This window comes from Pipistrellus hanaki, assembly GCF_964339955.1.
Source record: "Pipistrellus hanaki genome assembly, chromosome: 12".
NCBI lineage: Eukaryota > Metazoa > Chordata > Mammalia > Chiroptera > Vespertilionidae > Pipistrellus > Pipistrellus hanaki.
The window spans coordinates 40052715-40075386 of record NC_140514.1 but is presented as its reverse complement, the minus strand read 5'-3'; the positions used below and the strand labels follow the sequence as shown (position 1 = coordinate 40075386).

At 40.5% G+C, this 22672-nt stretch overlaps 1 protein-coding gene across 1 annotated transcript in view; it reads right to left on the bottom strand.

Annotated features, from left to right (window-relative positions):
• The window catches only part of ALMS1 (ALMS1 centrosome and basal body associated protein), a 135452-nt gene that overhangs the window by 5261 nt on the left and 107519 nt on the right, over nucleotides 1-22672 (bottom strand). Inside the window, exons 18-22 of the mRNA XM_084901261.1 lie at nucleotides 7247-7367; nucleotides 5655-5858; nucleotides 4497-4738; nucleotides 2688-2871; nucleotides 1451-1514 (exon numbers count right to left, since the gene is read on the bottom strand). Of these exons, the coding sequence (XP_084757387.1) occupies nucleotides 1451-1514; nucleotides 2688-2871; nucleotides 4497-4738; nucleotides 5655-5858; nucleotides 7247-7367 (815 nt within the window). The remainder of the gene's footprint in view (nucleotides 1-1450; nucleotides 1515-2687; nucleotides 2872-4496; nucleotides 4739-5654; nucleotides 5859-7246; nucleotides 7368-22672) is intronic.

The window sequence follows — 22672 nt, the reverse complement described above, 5'->3', positions numbered from 1 at the left end:
GGAATATATCCCAAGAAACTAGAAACACCAATCAGAAAGGATATATGCACCCCTATGTTCATAGCAGCACAATCTACAATAGCCAGAATTTGGAAACAGCTTAGGTGCCTGTCAGCAGATGATTGGATCCAAAAACTATGGTACATCTACACAATGGAATACTATGCTGCCATAAAAAAGAAGGAATTCTCATCATTTGCAGCAACCTGGATGGAATTGGAGAGCATCATGCTGAGTGAAATAAGCCAATCAATGAAAGAGAAACACCACATGACCTCACTCATTTATGGATAATAAAGAACATTATAAACTGATGAACCAAAAGATAGATATAGAGACAGTAAAGCAACAAGCAAACTGTCAAATTACAGCGGGGAGGGGAGGAAGATTTGGGGGAGATAATAGATCAACCGAAGGACTTGTATACATGCATATAAGTACAACCAATGGACTCAAAACTCTGGGGAGGGAGGATATGTATGGGAGGGAGGGGGGCAAAAAAAAAAAAATCAATAAAATATAAAATAAATTAAAAAAATTTAAAAATATCCACCATCCTTCAAGACCCAGTTCCAAGTTGTCCTATTATATGTACATCTCTCTGAAAAAATAAAAAACAAATCCAAAAAAAAAAAAAAAAAAAAAAGTAAGACCCCAAATAAATATTCATTTCTAAATACTCTAAATTTAGCCGGGACCGGTTTGGCTCAATGGATAGAGCGTCGGCCTGCGGACTGAAAGGTCCTGGGTTCGATTCCGGGCAAGGGCATGTACCTTGGTTGCGGGCACATCCCCAGTAGGGGGTGTGCAAGAGGCAGCTGATCGATGATTCTCTCTCATCGATGTTTCTAACTCTCTATCTCTCTCTTCCTCTCTGGGAAAAATCAATAAAATATATTTAAAAAATAATAAAATAAAATAAATAAATAAATACTCTAAATTTAGGTTTCTAATAAGGATGAGCTTCTCTAAGGCATGCAAATTAGTGGGAATTCTTTCTATCTTTGATAGATGAATCATCCATACCATGATCTGCTACCTATTCTTCTCTTTTTTAATGTCATACATGAGAAATTCACAACTAATTTTTTATGTTTTAACGAGCAGAATGCCTTTGTTCTGAGGGCAAGCCAGAGCTCTTGAGTACTTGCTGGCCTGATTTGTACTTTTCTTTCTTCTTCTGCTGGCCTGATTTGTACTTTTCTTTCTTTCTTCTTCTTCTTCTTCTTCTTCTTCTTCTTCTTCTTCTTCTTCTTCTTCTTCTTCTTTTTTTTTTAAATTTCTTTATTGATTAAGGTATCACATATTTGTCCTCATCCCCCCATTCCCATCCCCCACCGCTCCCCACTCATGGCCCCACCCCCCTATTGTCCCTGACCACTGATTAGGCTCATACGTATGCACACAAGTCCTTTGGTACTTTTCTAATTACTCATTCTTTTGGCCTTACCGTTTAGACCTCTGAATCATTTCCTTCTTTCCAACAGGCCTATACTTCTGGGCAGCCAGGAAACCTAAGCAAGAGAAAAAGAGGTTTACAGTGAGTAGTGACATAACAAGAAAGGGTGTGGTGTGCAAGAGCTGTGTGACAGAGTTGCTAGGACTTTGAGGTCCTACTGTGAGCTGACAGTGCTAGGTGGTCACCAATGACAAAGGCCAAGGCCAGGGTTAAACCATGATGACTGTGACAGCAGCCTACGTCTCCTGAAGGCATAACACTGTGGCACAGACTATAGACTATGAATTGATACACTGCCCCGTTTACAGATAATGTGATGAAAGTGTTAGGTACTTTATAGTTTTCACAGGTTTCAAATATTACTTTATTGATCTTACACCTGAGCATAACTGTGAAGAGCGATGATTCTGGAGCCAGCCTACCTGGGTTCAAATCTCAGCTTAGTAAGTACGTTATCTCTTAGCCTTTGCTTTCTCATCTCTAAAACAGGGATATTAATAGGATCCACCTCAGGAAATATTGTATTAAACGCCAACACTGTCTGAGTAAAACATAAGGGCTACATAATGATTACTTATTATTTTTTAATATATTTTTATTGATTTCAGAGGGGAAAGGAGAGGGAGAGAGAGGGAAACATCAATGATGAAAGCGAGTTATTGATCAAGCTGCCTTTTGCATGCCCCACACTGGAAATCAAGCCTGCAATCCGAGCATGTGTCCTGACTATAAATTGAACTGTGATCTCCTGGTTAATAGGTCGACGCTCAACCACTGAGCAAAGCTTGCCAGGCCATAACTATTATTTTAATTACTAACACTACTATTTCTATTATTATTATTATTGCCTCCCTATGAAGTATAAAAGCCTGAAATCAATCCCCTCTTTAATGAAAGAAACGAACAAACATACTACTACTTTTGGAACTAACTTGCTCATAGACACAGAGATTGTTTATAAAAACACCTTCTTACTGTACACTATCGTTTTTAAGATGCAGTCATCGGGCAAGAGTAACTGGGCTTATTTGGATCATTCAAATACTGAGGGCTAAACTGGGTGGGCTTTGTGACCTCAGGAGACGTCTCAGCAAGCAAAGAAGTCTCTGTCCATGTAACTGGCCCGGCAGTGAGCAGTGCTCCCCATAGCAAGAAGCAGACCTTAGAACAAAGAGAACAAACGCAGACCTTGACCTCGGTACCCGGGAAAGGAAAGTGCAGTCTGTACCTCTGTTGGGGAGCGGGTGCACCGAGTCCCCCTGGCCCTGCCATTCTTGCCCAGTGTTGAACAGCACCTCCCGCTCGTTCTGTAACACGTTCTGTAGCTTCCTCTCCTGGACTATTAACTTCAGCCGTTTTATCCGCTCCCCAGAGCGGGAGATGAAGTCAGGTCTGTGAAACAGAAGTGATTCCTGAGGAGAAAAAGCCCCATTCTTATATTAATGATGCAATTTGCTCTCTAAGGGCATAGAAAAGCAGGATCTGACCAACGGATTTAAAGAGTCTGTTTCTAAAGGTATTTTCTGTTCTATTCTTGCAAACTAGAGGCCCGGTGCACAAGATTCGTGAACCGGAGGGGAGCCCTCTCAGCCCGGCCCATGCCCTCTCTCAGTCCGGGAGCCCTCAGGGGATGTCCAACTGATGGCTTAGGTCCGTTCCCAAGCAGTCAGTCGGACAACCTTAGTGCTGCCACGGAGGTGGGAGAGGCTCCCCCTACCACTGTGCTTGCCAGCCACAGCTAGCTTCTGGCTGAGTGGTGTTCCTCCTGGGGGAGTGCACTGACCACCAGGGGGCAGCTCCTGTGTGGAATGTCTGCTTCCTGGTGGTCAGTGCGAATCATAGCGACCAGTTGTTCTGCCGTTAGGTCGATTTGCATATTACCCTTTTATTATATAAGAGGATTAGAGGCACGTGCACAAATTTGTGCACCAATCGGGTCCCTTGGCCTGGCCTGTGGGAATGAGCTGAACAAGCTCTCTGACATCATCCAAGGGGTTCTGGATTGTGAGAGGATGCAGGCCAGGCCGAGGTACCCCACGGGTGTATGATCGGGGTCGCGGAGGGACATGGGAGGTTGGCCAGCTGGGGAGAGACCATAGGCTCCAGGGCATGTCCAGCCCATCTTGCTCAGTCCCAATGGGCTGGACCCCAGCAGCAACCTAACCTACCAGTTGGAGCATCTGCCCACTGGTGATCAGTACACATCATAGTGACTGGTCTACTGGCTGTCTGTCTGTCCCTGGTGGCCAGTACAAGTTATACAGAGTGATTGAGAGGCCTTAGCATGTCACTAGCATATTATGCTTTGATTGGTTGACACTTAGTATATTAGGCTTTTATTATACAGGATAATCTAACAAACTCTCTGTGGGGGAGAGTTCCAGTAGGGAAATCAGAGGGATCAAAGAAATGCCTTAGGAATAAGCCAAGAGCTAAGATGTGGCAAATATAACTCTCCCAGATAGGATGGAGCTTGGCCCATTGTACTATATTAAATTTCCCTTCAAATACAGGGTGGGGCAAAAGTAGGTTTACAGTTGTCAGTACACGAAACAGTTTATTTTTGAATTATTTGTTAACAATTGTATTATTTTCCATAGGAACAACTGTAAGCCTACTTTTGCCTCATCCTGTACACCATTAAATAACATTTCCTGTAGCTCTCAAAGGACATATAAAGAGACTTAGTGCCCTTTAAACTTCGTGTTCCATAGCAGTAGGCATTCTGGAGGAACAAATATAAAGCTGAGCCAACATGAGGCCTCCAGGCCAACATGTGTCTATAAACCCGATGAGCAGCATCCCTTCTACTGCCTTGTCCCCAGATGCTGAGGTTGATGTGCGGTTTAAAATGGTTAACAGAGTAAGGCAGCCTTCGATTAATGACGACAGTGAGAAAAGATGAACTCTGGAGGTGCTAGAAATGAGGGTCACATGATTGTGCTTCTGCAGGCCACGTCACAGATTCAACTTCTTTGTGCCTCACCCTTTCTCCCACCTGACACACAAGGCTAACATTAACTCAATGACCCTGTACCTGTAATGTCGCTTTCACTAATGGCTTCAGTGGACTTCTGCCTGGGCTTGCTAGTGACATGTGGCTGGCCGTGTGCAGGCTCTGCCAGTTCTGTTCCCGTAGTGGTTCCCTCCAGGGTTTGGTGTTGGTTATTGGTGCAAACCAGGAGATACCAGGGCCACGGTGATTGAAGTTTTCCTTCTTAGGACCAGACTTCACATTTTCCACAGGAATAAACCATGAAACTTCTACAGGAAATATTTTTTAGTAAGAAAGGATATTTTTGGCATTGTTGTTATTATTATTATTATTTCTAAAATATATTTTATTGATTTTTGTACAGAGTGGAAGGAGAGAGATAGAGAGTTCGAAACTCAATGACAGAGAGTCATCGATCAGCTGCCTCTTGCACACCCCCTACTGGGGATATGCCCGCAACCAAGGTACATGCCTTTGACTGGAATCGAACCCGGGGCCCTTCAGTCCCCAAGCCGAGGCTCTATCCATTGAGCCAAACCGGTCATGGCTGTTGTTATTATTTAATAGCTAGAGTTTTGCTCTTGACATTCAAGTTTTGAAAATAACATGTATGTGGTTTAGTTTTTGCATTGGCAAAAAAAAAATAGCAGAAACCGGTTTGGCTCAGTGGTAGAGCGTCGGCTTGGGGACTGAAAGGTCCCGGGTTCGATTCCGGTCAAGGGCATGTACCTTGGTTGCGGGCACATCCCCAGTAGGGGGTGTGCAAGAGGCAGCTGGTCGATGACTCTCTCTCATCGATGTTTCTAACTATCTCTCTCCCTTCCTCTCTGTATAAAATCAATAAAATATATTAAAATAAATAAATAAATAAATAAATAAATAAAATCTGAAAACCAAAAAAAAAAAAAAATAATAATAATAATAAAAAATAAACAAATAAATGACAGCCAACTACTAATGGGAAAAAAAAAAAGGGGAGATTTTGCATATTTCTCAGAGACTTGTGCATAAAATAGGCTCTCAGCAGATTCAGCTGTCAGAGGCCATCATTCAGCTGTCAGAGGCGCAGGAGCCTGCTTAACTGCAGGAATGATTCTATAAATGTAGTGAGGGGGTGAAGATGGGGTCAACACAGGGTCATTTAGAAAAAATAATCTGAGCATAGCTTTTCTGCTATAAAACCGGGAATTAGAAACGGACCTTCACAGCAACTCTGCTTGTTCTTCCTTAACTTTTTGTCTCCAAGATTTCTGGTAAGGAGCTTTTTTTCTTCTACTTTTTCTTCTGACCAAGGAGTCACATCACTGTCCTCTCCCACTTTAACCTCAGTAAGACTTGGAGTTGGGAAAATCACCCCAACATCTCGAGTGTGTTTTTTGACACCGTTCACAATCTCCAAGTTTCCTGAGGGGAAAGATTACTTAGTTAGCAGGTAGTATATTCAAATCAGTAAATGAAAAGTTTTTAAGACTTCAAAAATGCAGGCTATGGCTTTTGTTGGGTGGGTTGGAGTGTGAAAGGGGGAAGAGAGGAAGGGAGGAAAGTGGTAGGGGGAGAAAGGGAGGAAGGTAGGGAAAATAGAAGAAAGGGGGAAGGAAGAGAAAGAGAGGGGGAGAGTGAAGGGAGTGGGAACAAGAGAAGGGTTTTTTTTTTTTTTTTTTATCTCTTAGTCAGTTTAGATATTAGAGGGAAAGAATTACATATAAATTCAGTTCTGATCCCAAGTGAGAAAGACAGGAAATGCTTCTAGTCCTCCTGGAAGTCACCTAGGTAAGGAAAAGGTTGACAGATGTAAAGACAAGACTTGAGGGGAAAGAAAAAGTCAAGGCAGAAGTTTATTTTTGTTTTATAAAATCAAAAGATATAAAAAGGCATAAAATGAAAAGTATCCTTCCCACTCCTATTCTCCATTCACCCAGTTCATAACCCCATTATTCCAGAGAATTTTCTGCGCACATTCAAACAATTCTCTTATTTACTTATGTTAATCCTCAGTAGAGGGCATTTTTCCATTGATTTTTAGAGAGTGAGAGGAGGGGATGAGAGAGAAAGAGAGAGAAATACTGATGTGAGACACACCCATTGGTTGCCTGCTGCACACTGGATCAAACCTGCAACCCAGGAATGTGCCCTTCACAGGGAGTTGAACCTGAGACACTTTGGTGCTTGGGCTGATGCTCTTACCACTGAACACACTGGCCAGGGCTCTTCCTTATTTTTTAAATACATGTAGTAGCACGCTATACAATATTCTGTACCTTATCTTTTTTTTAAAAATTATATGTCATAAAGATCTTGCCATATTGGTAGAGAGACCTTTGTCATCCTAAGTAGGATTTTATTATATAGATGTATAGTAATTTATTTAACCATTTGGCTATTGATGGACATATAAGTTGAATTTCATTTTCTGCTAAAATAAATAATACTTAGATTAACTATGTGGATAATTCTACACACTTGCCATTTTGCACATATAATGCACAGTATATCTAAAGGCTAAATTCCAAAAGTAAAAGTGAGGGTAAAAGAAATTTTATAGAAATTGCCAAATTGCTTGTCATAGGGGTTATACTTCCAAGTTATGCTCCTACTAGAATGTATGAGAGCACTTACTTCTTTACACTCTTGCCCACATGCTTGCTATGAAGCTTAGATTTTTGCCAGTCTGATAGGTGAGTAATGACATTTGAGTATAGTGTTAATCTTCATTTAGTATCATGTTGAGTATCTTATATTTAGGAGCTACTTGTATTTTAGTGGAAAGAAATGTTTAAATTCAAGTAATTTACCTGCTTGCACACCCTTGTTTAACATGTGTACATTTTGTTTGTCACAAAGGGTAGAGTTCGAGCTCCAGAAATTACCGGTAGAAGATGAAATAGAGTCAGAAGAAATCACACGGTTTATCACCTAGAAAAAACAAGAGAGACCCCGTTGTCATTACCTGCAGTCACTGCACAATTAATTACCCACAGAATAAGAAAACACAGTCACCAACCAAAAAGAGCCCTTTCTTATCCAATTCTAATCGCTGAGATGAAGCTTGTGACAGTGTAAACATGCTACCACATGATTTTATGACAGGAGGATGCTGCTGCTGTGGTTGAATAAGGACTTGAGCTGTTTCTTGAAGGTAAGACAACCAACAAACAGACAGACAGACAAACTAGGTATATTCCCAGGACTTGAAAAATGGAAGAAGATGCTAGCTAAAAATTAGCCTGGTCAGTCTTCAGAAAGGAATTTTGACTGGACACCTACGTAAGTTTTGATCAGAGGAGAGGGCCAGGGATAATTATAAAGAGTGGTGAGCAGCAGAGTGCTTCTAAGACCGGGCTCAGATACTCATACAAGGGTAAATGCTGCAGAGCTGAAACGTCCCTGAGAAATCCTGAATGAGTACTGCAAAAAACATTAAAAAGCCCACAAGGCCCTTTTAGTTAAGTTTAGAGCAAGGAGAGCAATGAAGGTTGGAAAAATTCATGGATGTAAGGTGATGGTGGAATATTAATGGGTGACAAAAAAGTTATCAAACTGTAGTTGAATAAAAACAGTATAAAATGGTATTTCTTAAATTTACCTATCACAACAATCCTCTTGGGGACTGGCCCTGACCCAGAACGATGAGTTGGAATCTCACTGGGATGACATCTTGCTCATCTCCTTAAGCCAGTTTGGGAGATGGAAACTGAAGACCAAGTCAGGAAAGGAAACTGCAGGTACTTGTTCCCCTGAACTAGATTAAGTAAACTACATTCCAGGGACTTCAGGAAACTTAGCAACCGAATCCTGGAGGAGGGAGCTATGTTAGATGCCCGGGGAGGGGAAATGTAATTTTCATAGGTATATATTGCAAGCTGGTGGGTTTAACACTAATAACCTGAAATATTTTAGAATGAATCATCAATCTGATAACTTCAACGAGGGCTCATAAGGCAGGCAGAGCAAGCCCTGCCAGGTTAGCCTGGTTTTCCCTAGTAGACACCGTCACTAACTCGCAGACAAAAGAATTGTAGTAAGTACTTGATTTTAACAAAATGACAGAAATTCTCATGACATCTTTGAGGGCAAGATGGAGTAATATGGGCTTAATGATAATATAAGTTGGTAGAACTATAATTAGTTGAAACAATCATACCCAAATATTCTTAACAACATAAGAGACCATTACTATGTGACAGATCTTGTATTCAACACAAATATTGACTAAGTGCTTTCTGTGCGTCAGTCACTTGGTTTACTCTGGCTATTCCTTAACATTTTACATCCCAGTGTCTTGGAGATATGGGAAGCAGATCTCCCCTACAACGCACATCTGGGAGGGCCTAAATGGCCACAATCCCAAATAACAACAGGAATGATAGTCCAAGTCAAACAAAGCATAATTGTGAAGTCCCACTCATTAAGCTGGAGAAATGGCAGAAACTTGGATGCAGTAGAAAAAGCTCTGGGTCTGAAGCCCAAGACCAACACCAGTCTCAGATCTTCCCTTCACTGTTTCTACTCGAGTAAGCCATAACCTCTCTACACGTTTCCCATCTAGAAAGGGAAACTACATTTCTGAAATTATCTAAGTGTTAGAAAGAACATATGATTTAGATTATAAACAGTAAAAAACAAATATAAAACTATGAGGTTATTATGTTAAAAAAAAAGTATGAGCTCGGAAAGGGTGGTGACAAGGTGACTGACCAGCAAACACTACACCTCTCTGCAGCTGTAAAAAAAAGAAAAAGCAGCAACATTTTAGTACTGAAACAGACTGATTTTCAAGACAGATTATATCCTTTACAAAATGTAAAGTATGCTGCCATTTTTGTGAAAAAGGGTATAAAACATATGTAGGTATTTGCTTTTTAATATATGAAATACCTATGAAAGAAAAGAAATTGGGTTGGAAAGGGAGAGATAAAACTGTTTTTATTTGCAGGTGGCATGATCCTATATATAGAAAATACAAAGGAATCCATGAGGTACTAGAACTAAAAAAAAGTTTAGGTAGAGTGCAGAATATAAGATCAGTAAGAAAAAAAATCCATTGTATTTTTATATTCTAGCAATGAGCAACTGGAAGTAAAATTAAGGAAACAATTCCATTCACAATATCATCAAAAAGAATAAAATATTTAGAATAAATTTAGCAGAAGGGCAAGCTTTGTACTCTGAAAACTATAAACATTAATGGGAGAAACCAACAATCTAAATAAATAATGAGAAATTACACGTATGTAATTTAAAATAGGGTAAAAGATAGACATTTCACCAAAAGAGATATGAGTGGCCAATAAGCATATGAAAAGATGTTCAACATCATTAGTCATTAGGAAAATGCAAATTAAAAATCACAATGATCACTTTACATCTACTAGGATAGTTATGATAAAAAAAAAGATGGATAATACTAAGTGCTGAGAAGGAAGCAGAGAAACTGGAACCTTCACATATGGCTGGTAGGAACGTAAAAATGGTAAGCCACTTTGAAAAATACTTAGGTATTTTCTTAAAAATTAAACATAAACTTAACATATTACTCAGCAATTCCACTCATAGATATATACCCAAAATAAATGAAAGCCTGTCCACACAAAAAGGTTTACACAAATGTTCATAGCACATTATTTGTATTATCCCCTCAAATTAAACAATCCAAATGTCTAACAACTGGTAATTGGATAAACAAAATGTGGCCTATCCATATAATGGGATACTAATCACAAATAAAAAGAAACTACTGACACAAATTACAACATAGATGAACACTGAAAATATGCTAAGCAAAAGAAGCCAGATGCCAAACACTACTTATTATATGACTTTGTGGTAATAATTGCACAACTCTGTAAACTTAATAAAAATAATTAACTTATACACTTTAAATAGATAAATTTTTATGTTATGTAAGTTATACTTTAATAAATCTGTTTACAGCCCTGTCTGATTTGGCTCAATGGATAGAGCATCAGCCTGCGGACTGAAGGCTCTCGGTTCAATTCTGGTCTAGGGCACATGTCTAGGTGTGGGCTGATCCCCAGTGTGGGGTATGCAGGAGGCAGTTGATCAGTGATTCTCCTTATCATGTATTTCTCTCTCTCTAAAATCAATTAAAAATATATTTAAAATAAATGTTTACAAAACAGGAATGGGAAGGACACTATCAAGTACATTTCACACATTTTTATTTTGTATCATGTGATTGTATTACTCGTTTCAGAAGTGAGAATAAAACAAAACCTTACAGAGTGTAGCAATAAAGGTCTAATGGCTCTGGTGAGTTCATCGGGAATAAAACATGTTAGGTCATAGAACTGTTCTAGCCACAGAAAGGAAGGTGATAAATCTGTTCTGTCAACATGCTCTCACTATCTGTAGTACATACAGCATGCTTAGTTCAGTGACGTTTAAAAATGGGATACTGACGAACTTCATAGACCAGGAAAGCTGACATCTTGGGAAAGGGGAGTAAAAAGCATGACATGAGAGGAATAGTTCAAAGAGTGAAGATCAAAAAGAAAGGAAAATAAAGTAAAAATACTTCGGGGAAGGAAGAGGGTACCTAAGAGTTAGAAGATCAGAACTGGGAACAGAACCAAGATACCAATGCAGGCTGATCTTGGAGCTTTGTAAGTTACATCCCTGGAAAACTGAAGCCTTAGACAAATGGGATGAGCTGCTCATGAGCAGTGAGTGGAGGAGCTGTTGAAGCAGAAGTGTTAATGATGGTCTCTTCCAACTCTGAGCTTGAACCTCCTGAAGTTCCGAAGCATACACCCAGTCGTGAAAGGCACCACAGATGTGAAAGAACACCCATTTACATCTGATTAAATGAGAAGACTTGGTGTATGTGATTGCATTTCTAGGTTAAGTCCCTGCCTATAAAAAGGTTAATATTTAAAAATAGAAAGTAATCTAAAATAAATTTCCTTTCTTTTTTTAAAAAAATATATTTTATTGATTTTGTACAGAGAGGAAGGGAGAGAGATAGAGTCAGAAACATCGATGAGAGAGAGTCATCGATCAGCTGCCTCCTGCACACCCCCCACTGGGGATATGCCCGCAACCAAGGTACATGCCCCTGACCGGAATCGAACCCGGGACCTTTTAGTCCCCAAGCCGACGCTCTATCCATTGAGCCAAACAGGTCCTGGCTAAAATAAAAAGACATGCAAGAGCAAGTGTTTTCAAGGATATGGAGAAACTGGAATCCTCATACATTGCTATGGGATAATACTTTGGATAACCGTTTAATAGTTCCTCAAACGGTTAAACTAAAGTTATATTTGACCCAGCAGATATCCACTCCTAAGCATATGCACAAAATATGTCCACACAAAAACTTGCCCATGAAAGTTCACAGCTTTGTTAATAATAGCCAAAAAGTTAAATACAAAAGTCTGTTAACTGGTGGCTGGATAAATGTGTATTCATAGAATGGAATGGTATTCTCTCTCTCTCTAAAACCCTAATATGCAAATAGACTGAACAGCAGAACCACCAAACTGGTTGCTATGACATTCACTGACCACCAGGGGGTGTGCGTGGGAACTTGGCAGGCATTGGCAGCAGTCAGCAGAGTACGGAACATGTGGGAATCGGCTGTGGCAGGACGGTGGAGCAGGTGAGCGGGTAGCCAGACTAAGGCGGGGCCCTGGTCATTGGGGCAAACCTCTAATGGTTACTGAAAATTCGTTCCCATGTGCCACATTCCTGTCCTGCACTCACACCTGCTGCAGGCACTGTCAGCAGGTGTGAGTAGCAGGTGTGAGTAGCGGCTGCGAGCCCTGGTCGCCCCTGAAGGTTTCTTTACCTGCTCCTAAGGGGCAATCAGGGCAGCACCTGTTGCTCGCACCCACTGCTGGTGCTGGCCCCAATCGCTCTGTGCCACCAGCAGGTGTGAGCAGGGCCAGTGCCATCAGCATGTGGGAGGGGCAATGGTGGGAGCGGGGCTGCCAGTGGACGGGACCAGAGGCATCGGCTGGAGGGGCCAGGTTGGGGCTTGGAAAATGGGCCAAGACCCGCCCCTGTGCCCACTGAAGCCTCCTGGCTCACAGTTCCTTTCAAGATGCATGGATTATTGCACTGGGCTCCTACTTTGGTAAAAGGAATACATGCTACAATGTAGATGAACCTAGAAAACATTAAGTGGAAGAAGCCTGTCTCAAAAGATCACATATTATATGAACCCATTTATATAAAATGTCCAGAATAAGAAAATCTATAGGCAGGAAGTAGATTAGTAACCACAGCCAGGAGCTGGGGTAAGGGTGGGAGGTTGGGGGAAATGAGAAGTGGCTGCTAATGTGTACAGGGTGTTTTTGGGGAAATGTTTTAAAATTAGAGGGATGGTGCACAACTCTGTGCACACACTGAGACCCAATGAGTTGTACATTTAAATATGGATTTTATGGCATGTGAAGTATCTCAAGAGCTGTAAAAACATATTTATCCATGTGTGGCCAACTGAAGTACATGCAGATTATGAAGCCTTATTTGGAGCAAAAGCTTCTCATGCTTTATGGTTCTGCATCTCCTGTTACTGAATCAGAGATATGAGAACAATGGAAAGTGAGCAACAGTATCATTTCACATAATAACGAATAGACTTTCCTAACAAAAATGTAGGTGCTAGGTGCTGTAGATACACTGAAACACTATACACACTCTATTATTAGGGCCAAGTGCAAACTATCAGAATCATGCAATCATGCCATGTTGACTCTCAGTTTCACAATAATCGCAACCTACAGGTCTGCATTGTGTATGACAATTTGTGCTGAGAACCCACTATGGGGTAGAACATTTTTGCTGTCATTTACAGATGCTGTTGGTAAACCACAACACTCCCACTTTCCTCAGTTCATCGGAAAGGCTAATGACTCCTCATCTATCCCTCAGGGCCTGGGATTAGCCAGGTGTGATGAGCCCATTCAGTTCTCCATAATGGGGCATATATATATATATATATATATATATATATATATATATATATATAAAGATTTAAGTGACTACAAGTCAAATGACACTATCAGCTATCATGGTTTAAGCTTGCTGTTGTAGAGTCTTAAAAGGAGATACATGGCTGTTTTTTTAAAAAAATATATTTTTATTGATTTCAGAGAGGAAGGGAGAAGAGAGAGATAAAACATCAATGATGAGAGAGTATCATTGACTGGCTGCCTCCTGAATTCCCCACACTGGGAACCGAGCCCACAGCTTAGGCATGTGCCCTTGACCGGAATCGAACCCAAGACCCTTCAGTTCATAAGCTGATGCTCTTTCCACTGAGCCAAACTTGCTAGGGCTACATGGCTGTTGTTATAATTTCTATTATTATGAGAGCAAACTCACCTGCTGATGCCTTACTTTATACTGGGAAAAGGAAGTAATTGCCACCATTTCAGAGATGTTTCAGGCTTTTGTATGTTTTAGTTTAACTAAAATCTAGGTGAGAGTCATTCTCATATTTGTTGATCAGAGACACCAACAGATCCAGAAAAAGAAAAGCTTTTCAACTAAAAATTTACTTTATAGGTGGAAATAGGAAAACATAATATAGGAAAAAAGGTCATGTTTCCTTACATGACCCTATATGGCTATTCTTTATGTAGATTGTTATTGCTGACCTTTAGGTAGGCAGGTGCCTGCAAGATGTTTTGCTTTGTCCCCCGCCCCGCCCCCTGCCCCTGAGGAATGGGTTTATGTTAATTCATTTATAACCATTCAAGTTTAGGACCAGAGATACACAATGATAGGACAGTCAGAGTCAAAATTAGAAATATATTCAATGTCATCAAAATAAAAATTTTTGTTGTTGTGAAAAGTTTTTAGTTATATGCAGATCAAACTTGGAAATGTAGTTTCAATAATAAAGCTACCCAGTAAAGGGTGACACAATCACAAAGTACCTGTCCCAAAAAGAACACTTTAACATAGTTTCAATTCCTAGAGACAAGATTAAAGCTTAAAAAGCAGGAACTCAGGTGATAATTATTATTCAGAACTGGTCATTTATTTCTGCAGGTATCATGCAAATTTACCATACTTCCACTACGCCCACCAGCTAATCAGGAGTGAGTATGCAAAATAACCCAACAAGATGGCGGTTAATCTGCATATCCAGGCACAGAGTGAAGACTGAAGGCAGCATAGAAGGAAGCCAAGCACTGCAGAAGGGAGTAAAGCTGCAGAGAAGCAAGTGGGGCAGCGGAGAAGGGAGGGAAGCAGGCGGGGCGGTGGAGATGGTCGCAGGAAGCCCTATTCTTGCAGGAATCTTCCTGCAATGGGTGTCTAGTCTATATATATAAAAGCCTAAGCGACCGCTGCAACTGGCTGACTGCTTGACCAGTTGCTATGATGCACTGACCAAAGGGGATAGAGGCTCAATGCAGGAGTTGCCCCCCTGGTGGTCAGAGCACTTCCACAGCCAACCTCCTGTGGGCGGCCAACCTCCCATGGTCCCTCCCCCTGGCTGGCCAGCCAGCCGGCCCCAATTGCCCTGATCACAGGCCAGGCTGAGGGACCCCACCTGTGCACAAATTTGTGCAGTGGGACTCTAGTAAACAATAAAGGGGAAATTCCTTTGCTAGACACTGGGCAGTAGAAGCCAAGACAGCACAGGGGGAGGTCCTTCTACTTTGAGGCCTGTGCAGCAGGGCCAAATGGTGGCCATAAGGGGAAGGGGCCTATCCTGGGAAAAGGATAAGATTGGTTGAGGGCATGAAACCCCAGAGGATCTAAGAAAGAGACTGAATAGGGGAAGGACGCAGCACAAGCCCAGGAAGGATTAGGAAAGAGAAGCTAGTTTGAAAGAAAGCCTGCTCTCTTTTAAGCACAAGATAATATAATCCAAGCTTAATGAAGACCAATCTCAGTACCACACATGCACCAGTTAGTTCAAATGTATTCTCTCTTTGTAGCAGCTGCAAGGTTCCAAGCATGGGCCTACGTGCAGCAACGCAGTGCCTGCTCAGCACAGTCAGGAACGGAGACTACAATAGCCTGATGGGGACAGAGACTGAGCTGAACTAAGCATAGGAATGGACTGAACAGAACTACGAAGTTCTGTTCAGTCACCTCTTGGCCAATGGCACAGAATTTCTGGGCCCTGGTCCTCCTGGGCTCGGTGAGGACAAGTTTGGGCTTGCTGCCCCAGAGGCTGGGCTTCCCCCATAGTGAGGCAGAGCTTAGCTATCTGCTCGTGGATGAGACACTGGGACTTTAAACAGTCTATTGCTTCTACTCCAATAAATCTTACCATTACACCTCATCCTCTATGCACAGGTCCCTGAAATGCTTTCCTCGTCACTCTGTGGAAGAACCCTATTTTCACTGGCAACAAAACAACTGGGACCAAATTTAAGGAGCCATCACCAATCTCTTCTACACAAAGAATATACTTAACACTAAATTGTACACTTAAATGGTTAAAATGATAGATTTTATGTATTGTATTTAACAATAAAAAGGTCATTTCCCCAGTCAGAAATAGAATTTTGTATAATAATCACATAGAACAGGAAAAAAGATGATAAAATTTAAACCAAACATACCTGTTATAATTTTGACTTTAAGCAAAATAAATTCACTTCAAAAGAAAACCCTCTCATTGAGGGGGGAGGGTTAAATTCAACTAGATGCTACTTACACTGGAGCAAAATGACTAAGAAGAGCTAAAAATAAAAAGATGGGCAAAGACCAACTAGGCAAATGTACATTTAAAAATTGCATTGGATGAAACAGAATGAAAGACAAAATATGTTAAAAATGGAAAATGAACTTACTTTGGACAATTTACAGTGTAATTCATAGTGATTAAAAACTATCATCTACAATATATTGTATGTGCTAGACATAAACTTATACATAAACCTTCAATTACCACTAGATAAATCAACTTTCAATTATATTCTTTGGAATCCTTAATGGATCAAGGAAACCAATATTTGGGAAGAATATAATAAAGGCAATAACAAAGTATATTAACAAAGATGAATACTAAGCATATTCATGTAATTAGAATGTTATACTCTGTATGGAGATCTACCTCCTTTATAACACCCTTGGAGTAGTTAGCTATACATTAAGTCACAAGACTCTATATGTCCTTAAAACAGAAATAGAATTGAGCACAATCTCTAATCACGATACAGCAAAAATATGCAGTGAAACAATAAATCTAAGTAATGGAATTAAAAAAAATTCTCTCCTAAACTCCTCTTGGGTCAAACAGGAAATTCAAAGCTACACTATAAAACATCTAAAAGGTACTATTAATAAAAATACCACAGGTCAAAATCTACCAGTAGTGATATACATTTTTCCCCACTTGGATATCAACAGAGTTAAATAAAGCAGTGCTGCCATTTTTATAACCACCACCACCAACAACAACAACAAAAATAAACCAACTTTAATTTCATGAATTTTCTTGAAGCCTCAGAAAATCGAGGTCAGAGGTCAACTCTGGTCCTAAATCTAAGAAGAGACTGCTGTTATCTGGAAGAGATACAACTGGATACAATTAAGAAAGTTCGAGATTGGATTAAGTGCTGGAGATCAAGTGTGCACTGACAAGAGTGTGATGCCCTTGGGGGCTATAGAAATTGAGGGAGTCTGCACCCCTCTGAACTCTACCAGGAAGACGATTGAAGAATTTTATGAAGTGTCCATTATAGTGCAGACCCAGGAAAGGAAACAGCAGCTGTTGCGGGAAGGGCACAAAACTGCCTGGGAGGGATGTCAGCAAAACTGGATAGGGAGAACTCCAGGAACTTGCCCCTTTACTAGGACCAAAAATCTGACAAAAACTGTTAAAATCAACCTTATCAAAACTCTGAAATATAGTCAAAGGTACAGGCAACTAAAGAAAAGCGAGAGCAAGGCCAAATAAACCAAGTAGGAGAGAGCTTTGTGGCTTTTTACTTATTCCCCCTTCCCTGGCAAAGTATTTCTGGAATGCAAGGATGGTTTAACATATACTATTATTAATGATTATCAACATATACCATATTAATAGAATTAAAAAAACACACATACCCATATGATCATCTCAATAGGTGAAATATTCGGCAAGAAACAAAACCCTTTCATGGTAAAAACACCCACCAAAATAGGAAAAAAAGGTAACTTCCCCAGCACAATAAAGGTCATATGTGGAAATACACAGCTAAAACCATTCTCAACGGCAAAAAACTGAATGTTTTCCTAAGATCATAAACAAACAATGGTGCCTTGCTTTTACCACTTCTATTTGACACTCTACTGGAAGATCTAGCCAGACCAATTAGGCAAGAAAAATAAAGGGTACCCAAATTGAAAAAGAGGAAGTAAGACTATCTCTATATAGATAATATCCTATATTAGAGGCCCAGTGCATAAAAATTTGTGCACTGGGGAGGGGCCCTCAGCTCAGCCTGCACCCTCTCACAGTCCAAGAGCCCTCAGGGGATGTCCAAATGATGGCTTAGTCTGGCCTCCCTCTGTGGGAGGTGACCCCAGTAGGCCTATCTGGGGATGGTTAGCAGTCAGCCCCACCCTGCATCACCCCGCTACTGCCCATGGTTGCAGGCAGTCAGGGGACTGCGCCAGCACCCATGCCCTGCCACTGGTTGCCACCTTCCCCCCATCCCATTCCTGTCCCCTCCCTCTGCCTGCTGGCACACGCCTTGGCTGACCTGGTGCCACCTGCTTGCTGGCCCCGCCCCCCAACTGGTCATTCCTCCATTTGTCGATTTGCATATTACACTTTTATTATATAGGATAATAAAAGGCTAATATGCAAACTGTCCCCTCGACCAGGAGTTTGACTGGCAGGCAGGCCAGCTGGCCAACTGCACGTCCCCTCCCCTTGGCCAGTCTGGCCGGACCCCACCCAGGCACGAATTCATGCACTGGGCCTACATACATACATTATATATATATATATATATATATATATATATATATATATATATATATATATATATATATATCCTCCTATCTCATAAAAGAGTAACATGCAAATTATGACTCCGATACACCCATAAGCCACACCAACCAACCAAGACAGCTGTAGCCACAGAGAAAGCAGGAGGGAGGTTTGGGTTTCCCAGGTGATGGAGTAAGCCAAGCTTTCCCCACACCCTGGCCAGCCCAGGCCTCCGCTTAAGGCTAGTTTCAATTGTAGAAGATAAATAAACCTCAGATTCCAGGGCCTCTGCTTGGTTCACCAGGGGGCATGCCCAGCCTGCAAACCACTACAGGCCCCTCTCTCAGGCTACCTCACGCCCCAAGGGAACCCCACCCTGATCTGGGACACCCTTTAGGGCAAACCAGCTGGCCCCCACCCATGAACCAGGCCTCTATTCTATCTAATAAAAGAATAAAATGCAGATTGACCATTACTCCAACACACAAGATGACTGCCCCCATGTGGACACAAGATGGCCGCCACAAGATGGCCAGCAGGGGAGGGCAGTTGGGAGGGACCAGGCCTGCAAGGGAGGGCAGTTGGGGGCAAACAGGCTGGCAGGCAAAAGTGGTTAGGGACAATCAGAAAAGCAGGCAGGTGACCAGTGGGTTAGGGCCTAAATGGGCAGTCAGACATCCTTCAAGGAGTCTCAGATTGGAGAGGCTGCAGGCTGGGCTGAGAGACACTCCGTCCCCCACCCCAGCCTTATACACTGAAAATCCTAAAGAATGTACAAGAAGCCCTAGCCAGTTTTGTTCAGTGGTTAGAGCATCAGCCCATGGACTGAAGGGTCATGGGTTTGATTTTGGTCAAGGGCACATACCTCAGTTGGCAAGTTCACTCTCTGACCTGGTCGGGGTGTGTGCAGGAGGCAACCAGATAATGTGTCTCTCTCACAACGATGTTTCTCTTTGTTTCTCCCCCTCCCTTCCACTCTAAGAATCAATGGGGAAAAAACCCTTGGATGAGGATTAACAACAACAAAAATCTGCAAGAAAACTGTTAGAATTAATAAACAGTCAGGCTGCGGTGATACAAGATCAACATGCAAAAATCAGCTGAGTATCTATACACTAATAATGCAAAAATGAAGAAAACATTTACACTTTAAATCACATCAAAAAGAAAAAATAATAAATATCATATGGCATACCAAAGAGCCTCAAATAGCCAAAACAATCTTGAAAAAGAATAAGTTTGGAGGTCTTACACTTTCTAATATCAAAATTTATTTCAACAGATAGAGTAAACCCAAACAGTGTGTACTGGCATACTATAGACAGACACATAGACCAATGGAATAGAACAAAGAGCCCAGAAAGAAACCCTTACATATACAATCAAATGACTTTTGACAAGGGTGCCAAGACCATTCAACAGGGAAAAGACTCTTTTTTCAACAAATAGTGTTAGCACAACGAAAAAATAAAGTTTAAAGCCTTACCTTAACACTGTATATAAAAATTACTTACTGTGCTCACGGATTGGTAGACTTAATATCGTTAAGATGGCAATAAATCCCAAAGCCAACACAGATTTAATACATTAAAAATCCTCAATGATTGCCGAAACCAGTTTGGCTCAGTGGATAGAGTGTGTCGGCCTGCGGACCGAAGGGTCCCATGTTCAATTCCGGTCAAGGGCATGTACTTTGGTTGTGGGCACATCCCAGGTAGGGGGCGTGCAGAAGGCAACTGATCGATGACTCTCATCAATGTTTCTAACTCTCTCTCTCTCCCCCTTCCTCTCTGTAAAAAATCAATAAAATATATTTAAAAAAAAAAAAAAACTGGAGGGAAAAAAATCCTAATGATCTTCTCAGCAAAAATTGAAAAGTTGATCTTAATATTCACATGGAGATACAAGGGATTTAAATAGCCAAAACAGTGTTGGAAAAGAACGAAGTTGGAGGAGTCACCTTCTCAGTTCTTTCCACAAAGCTAGAGTAATCAAAATGGTGCAGTAATGGCATACAAATAGAAATACAGATAAAAAAAATAAACTGAAAGCCTAGAAATAAACCCTCAATTATATGGTCAATTGAGTTTTGATAATGAAACCAGACCAGGGAAAAAAATAGTTTTTTCAATAACTGGTGCTGAGACAATTGAATATCCATGTGGAAAAGAATGAAGTTTTGACTCTTACCTCATATTATATACAAAAATTAACTCAATATATATCCAAGATGCAAATGAAAGAGCTAAAAGTATAAAAAATTTAAAATAAAAGGACAAATCTTTATGACTTTGGACTTAGCAATGGTTTCTTAGATATGAAACCAAAAGCACAAGCAACAAAAGATAGGGATACTGTGCTATTCATCAAACTGTAAACTGTTGTGGCCTAGCCAACATGGCTCAGTGGTTGGCCACTGACCTATAAAGCAGGAGTTCACGCTCTGATTCCTGGTCAGTGCACATGCCGAGCTGCGGGCTTCATCCCTAGTAGAGGTGTGCAGGAGGAAGCCAATCAACGATTCTCTCTTTTCCTCTCCCTTCCTCTCTGAATTATATGTGTGTGTGTGTGTGTGTGTGTGTGTGTGTGTATATATAAAATATAAAAAAAAAACCCACATTGTGAATGTACTTAGTGCCACTAAACTGTGCACTTTAAAATCATTAAAATGATACTTTATTTTTTAAAATGTATTTTTATTGATTTCAGAGAGGAAGGGAGAAGAGATAGAAACATTAATGATGAGAGAGAATTACTGATCAACTGCCTCCTGTGCGTCCCTACTGGGGATCGAGCCCGCAATTGGACGTGTCCTTGACCAGAATCAAACCCTCAACTCCACTAGTGCAAAATTATAAACTTTATGTTATGTGTATGTTTTTACCACACAAAAATCCCTCCTTAGATCCTTTTCCCATATCTTTTCTATGGAACAAAAAGCCTTAATCTGTGCCATTTCAATTTTTTTTTTTTTTACTTAAAAAAAATTCATTTTGTACTATTTATATATGTAATCACTATCATTTAATACTTACCAAACCTCAATTATAATATTTACAGTAAACTGGAAGTCTTGTGCCTTCTTTTGTCTAGACTAGCAAACTCTAAATTAATTATGCAGTCTTAAAGGAAAAAAAACACACATGTATTTTAATCTTTACTTAAGGGTATTTTTAAAAACTGATTTGATAGAGAGCATCAATTTGTCTTCCCATCACTTACATTTCTTCATTTATTTTTAAAAGTCATGTTTTAGCTTACCTCTCTCTGGCTTCCATAATTTTCTTTCTCTATATTTCCTTTAAAAAATCTTATTTTTTATTTTGTGTGTGTGTGAGAGAGAAACATTGATGTACGAGAGGAACATCAATAGGTTGCCTCTCTTAAGTGCCCTAACTGGAGAACTAATTGGCAACTTAGGTATATGCCCTGATGGGAAATTGAACCCACAACCTTTTTGGTGTATGGGATGACACTCAACTAACTGGCCAGGCAATATTTTTGAGCAAAAATTACCAATATTTGCAGTGTGGGGCAAAATTAAATTTGTTTATACAGAAAATGAAATAATTAGAAAATAATAATACAGTAAACTTTCATGTACTCATAACTGTAAAGCTACTTTTGCCTCACCCTGCATTTATAAATTATGTTATTACTGTACTCATCTATGCATATAAAAGCCTAAATGACCAAATGACCACCAGGAGGCAGACACTCAATGCAGGAGCTGCTCCCTGATCGTCAGTGTGCTTCCAGAGACAACCTCCAGTGGCCAGCCAACTTCCCATGGTCCCTCCCTACCAGCCAGCCAGCTCTGATCAGCCCTGGTTGCCGGCAGGCCAAGGGACTCCACCTGTGCACGAATTCATGCACTGGGCCTCTAGTATAATATAAACATATATAAAATGTAAACTTTAAAAGTTTGAGAAAAAATTAATCTTTTCTTTCTATACTACAAATAACCATTTTGCAAGCATCACTTCTCTGGGCACACTAAATTTTATTCTTGGGTTAAAGTACATGTTGACCCTTTTTTGGATGTCTTTGCTGAACAATGGAGTAAGGTCATATTAGCCTTTTAGGCATTATTACTGAAACTACTGTAAGGATGCTGCTGAGGACTCTATTATACTGTGGTTCCTTCTTTATGAGGACAGATAAGTCAATTTCTTTTAGGTTTTAGTACCAGAAGTATGTAGTGCTTTTGAAAATTCAGTTTGTTTTTATATTAGACTTGTGATTGATCACAAAATTCTAGCAATACTAACTGGTAGAAAACAAAGCAAAACTTGTGACTCCCAACCATATC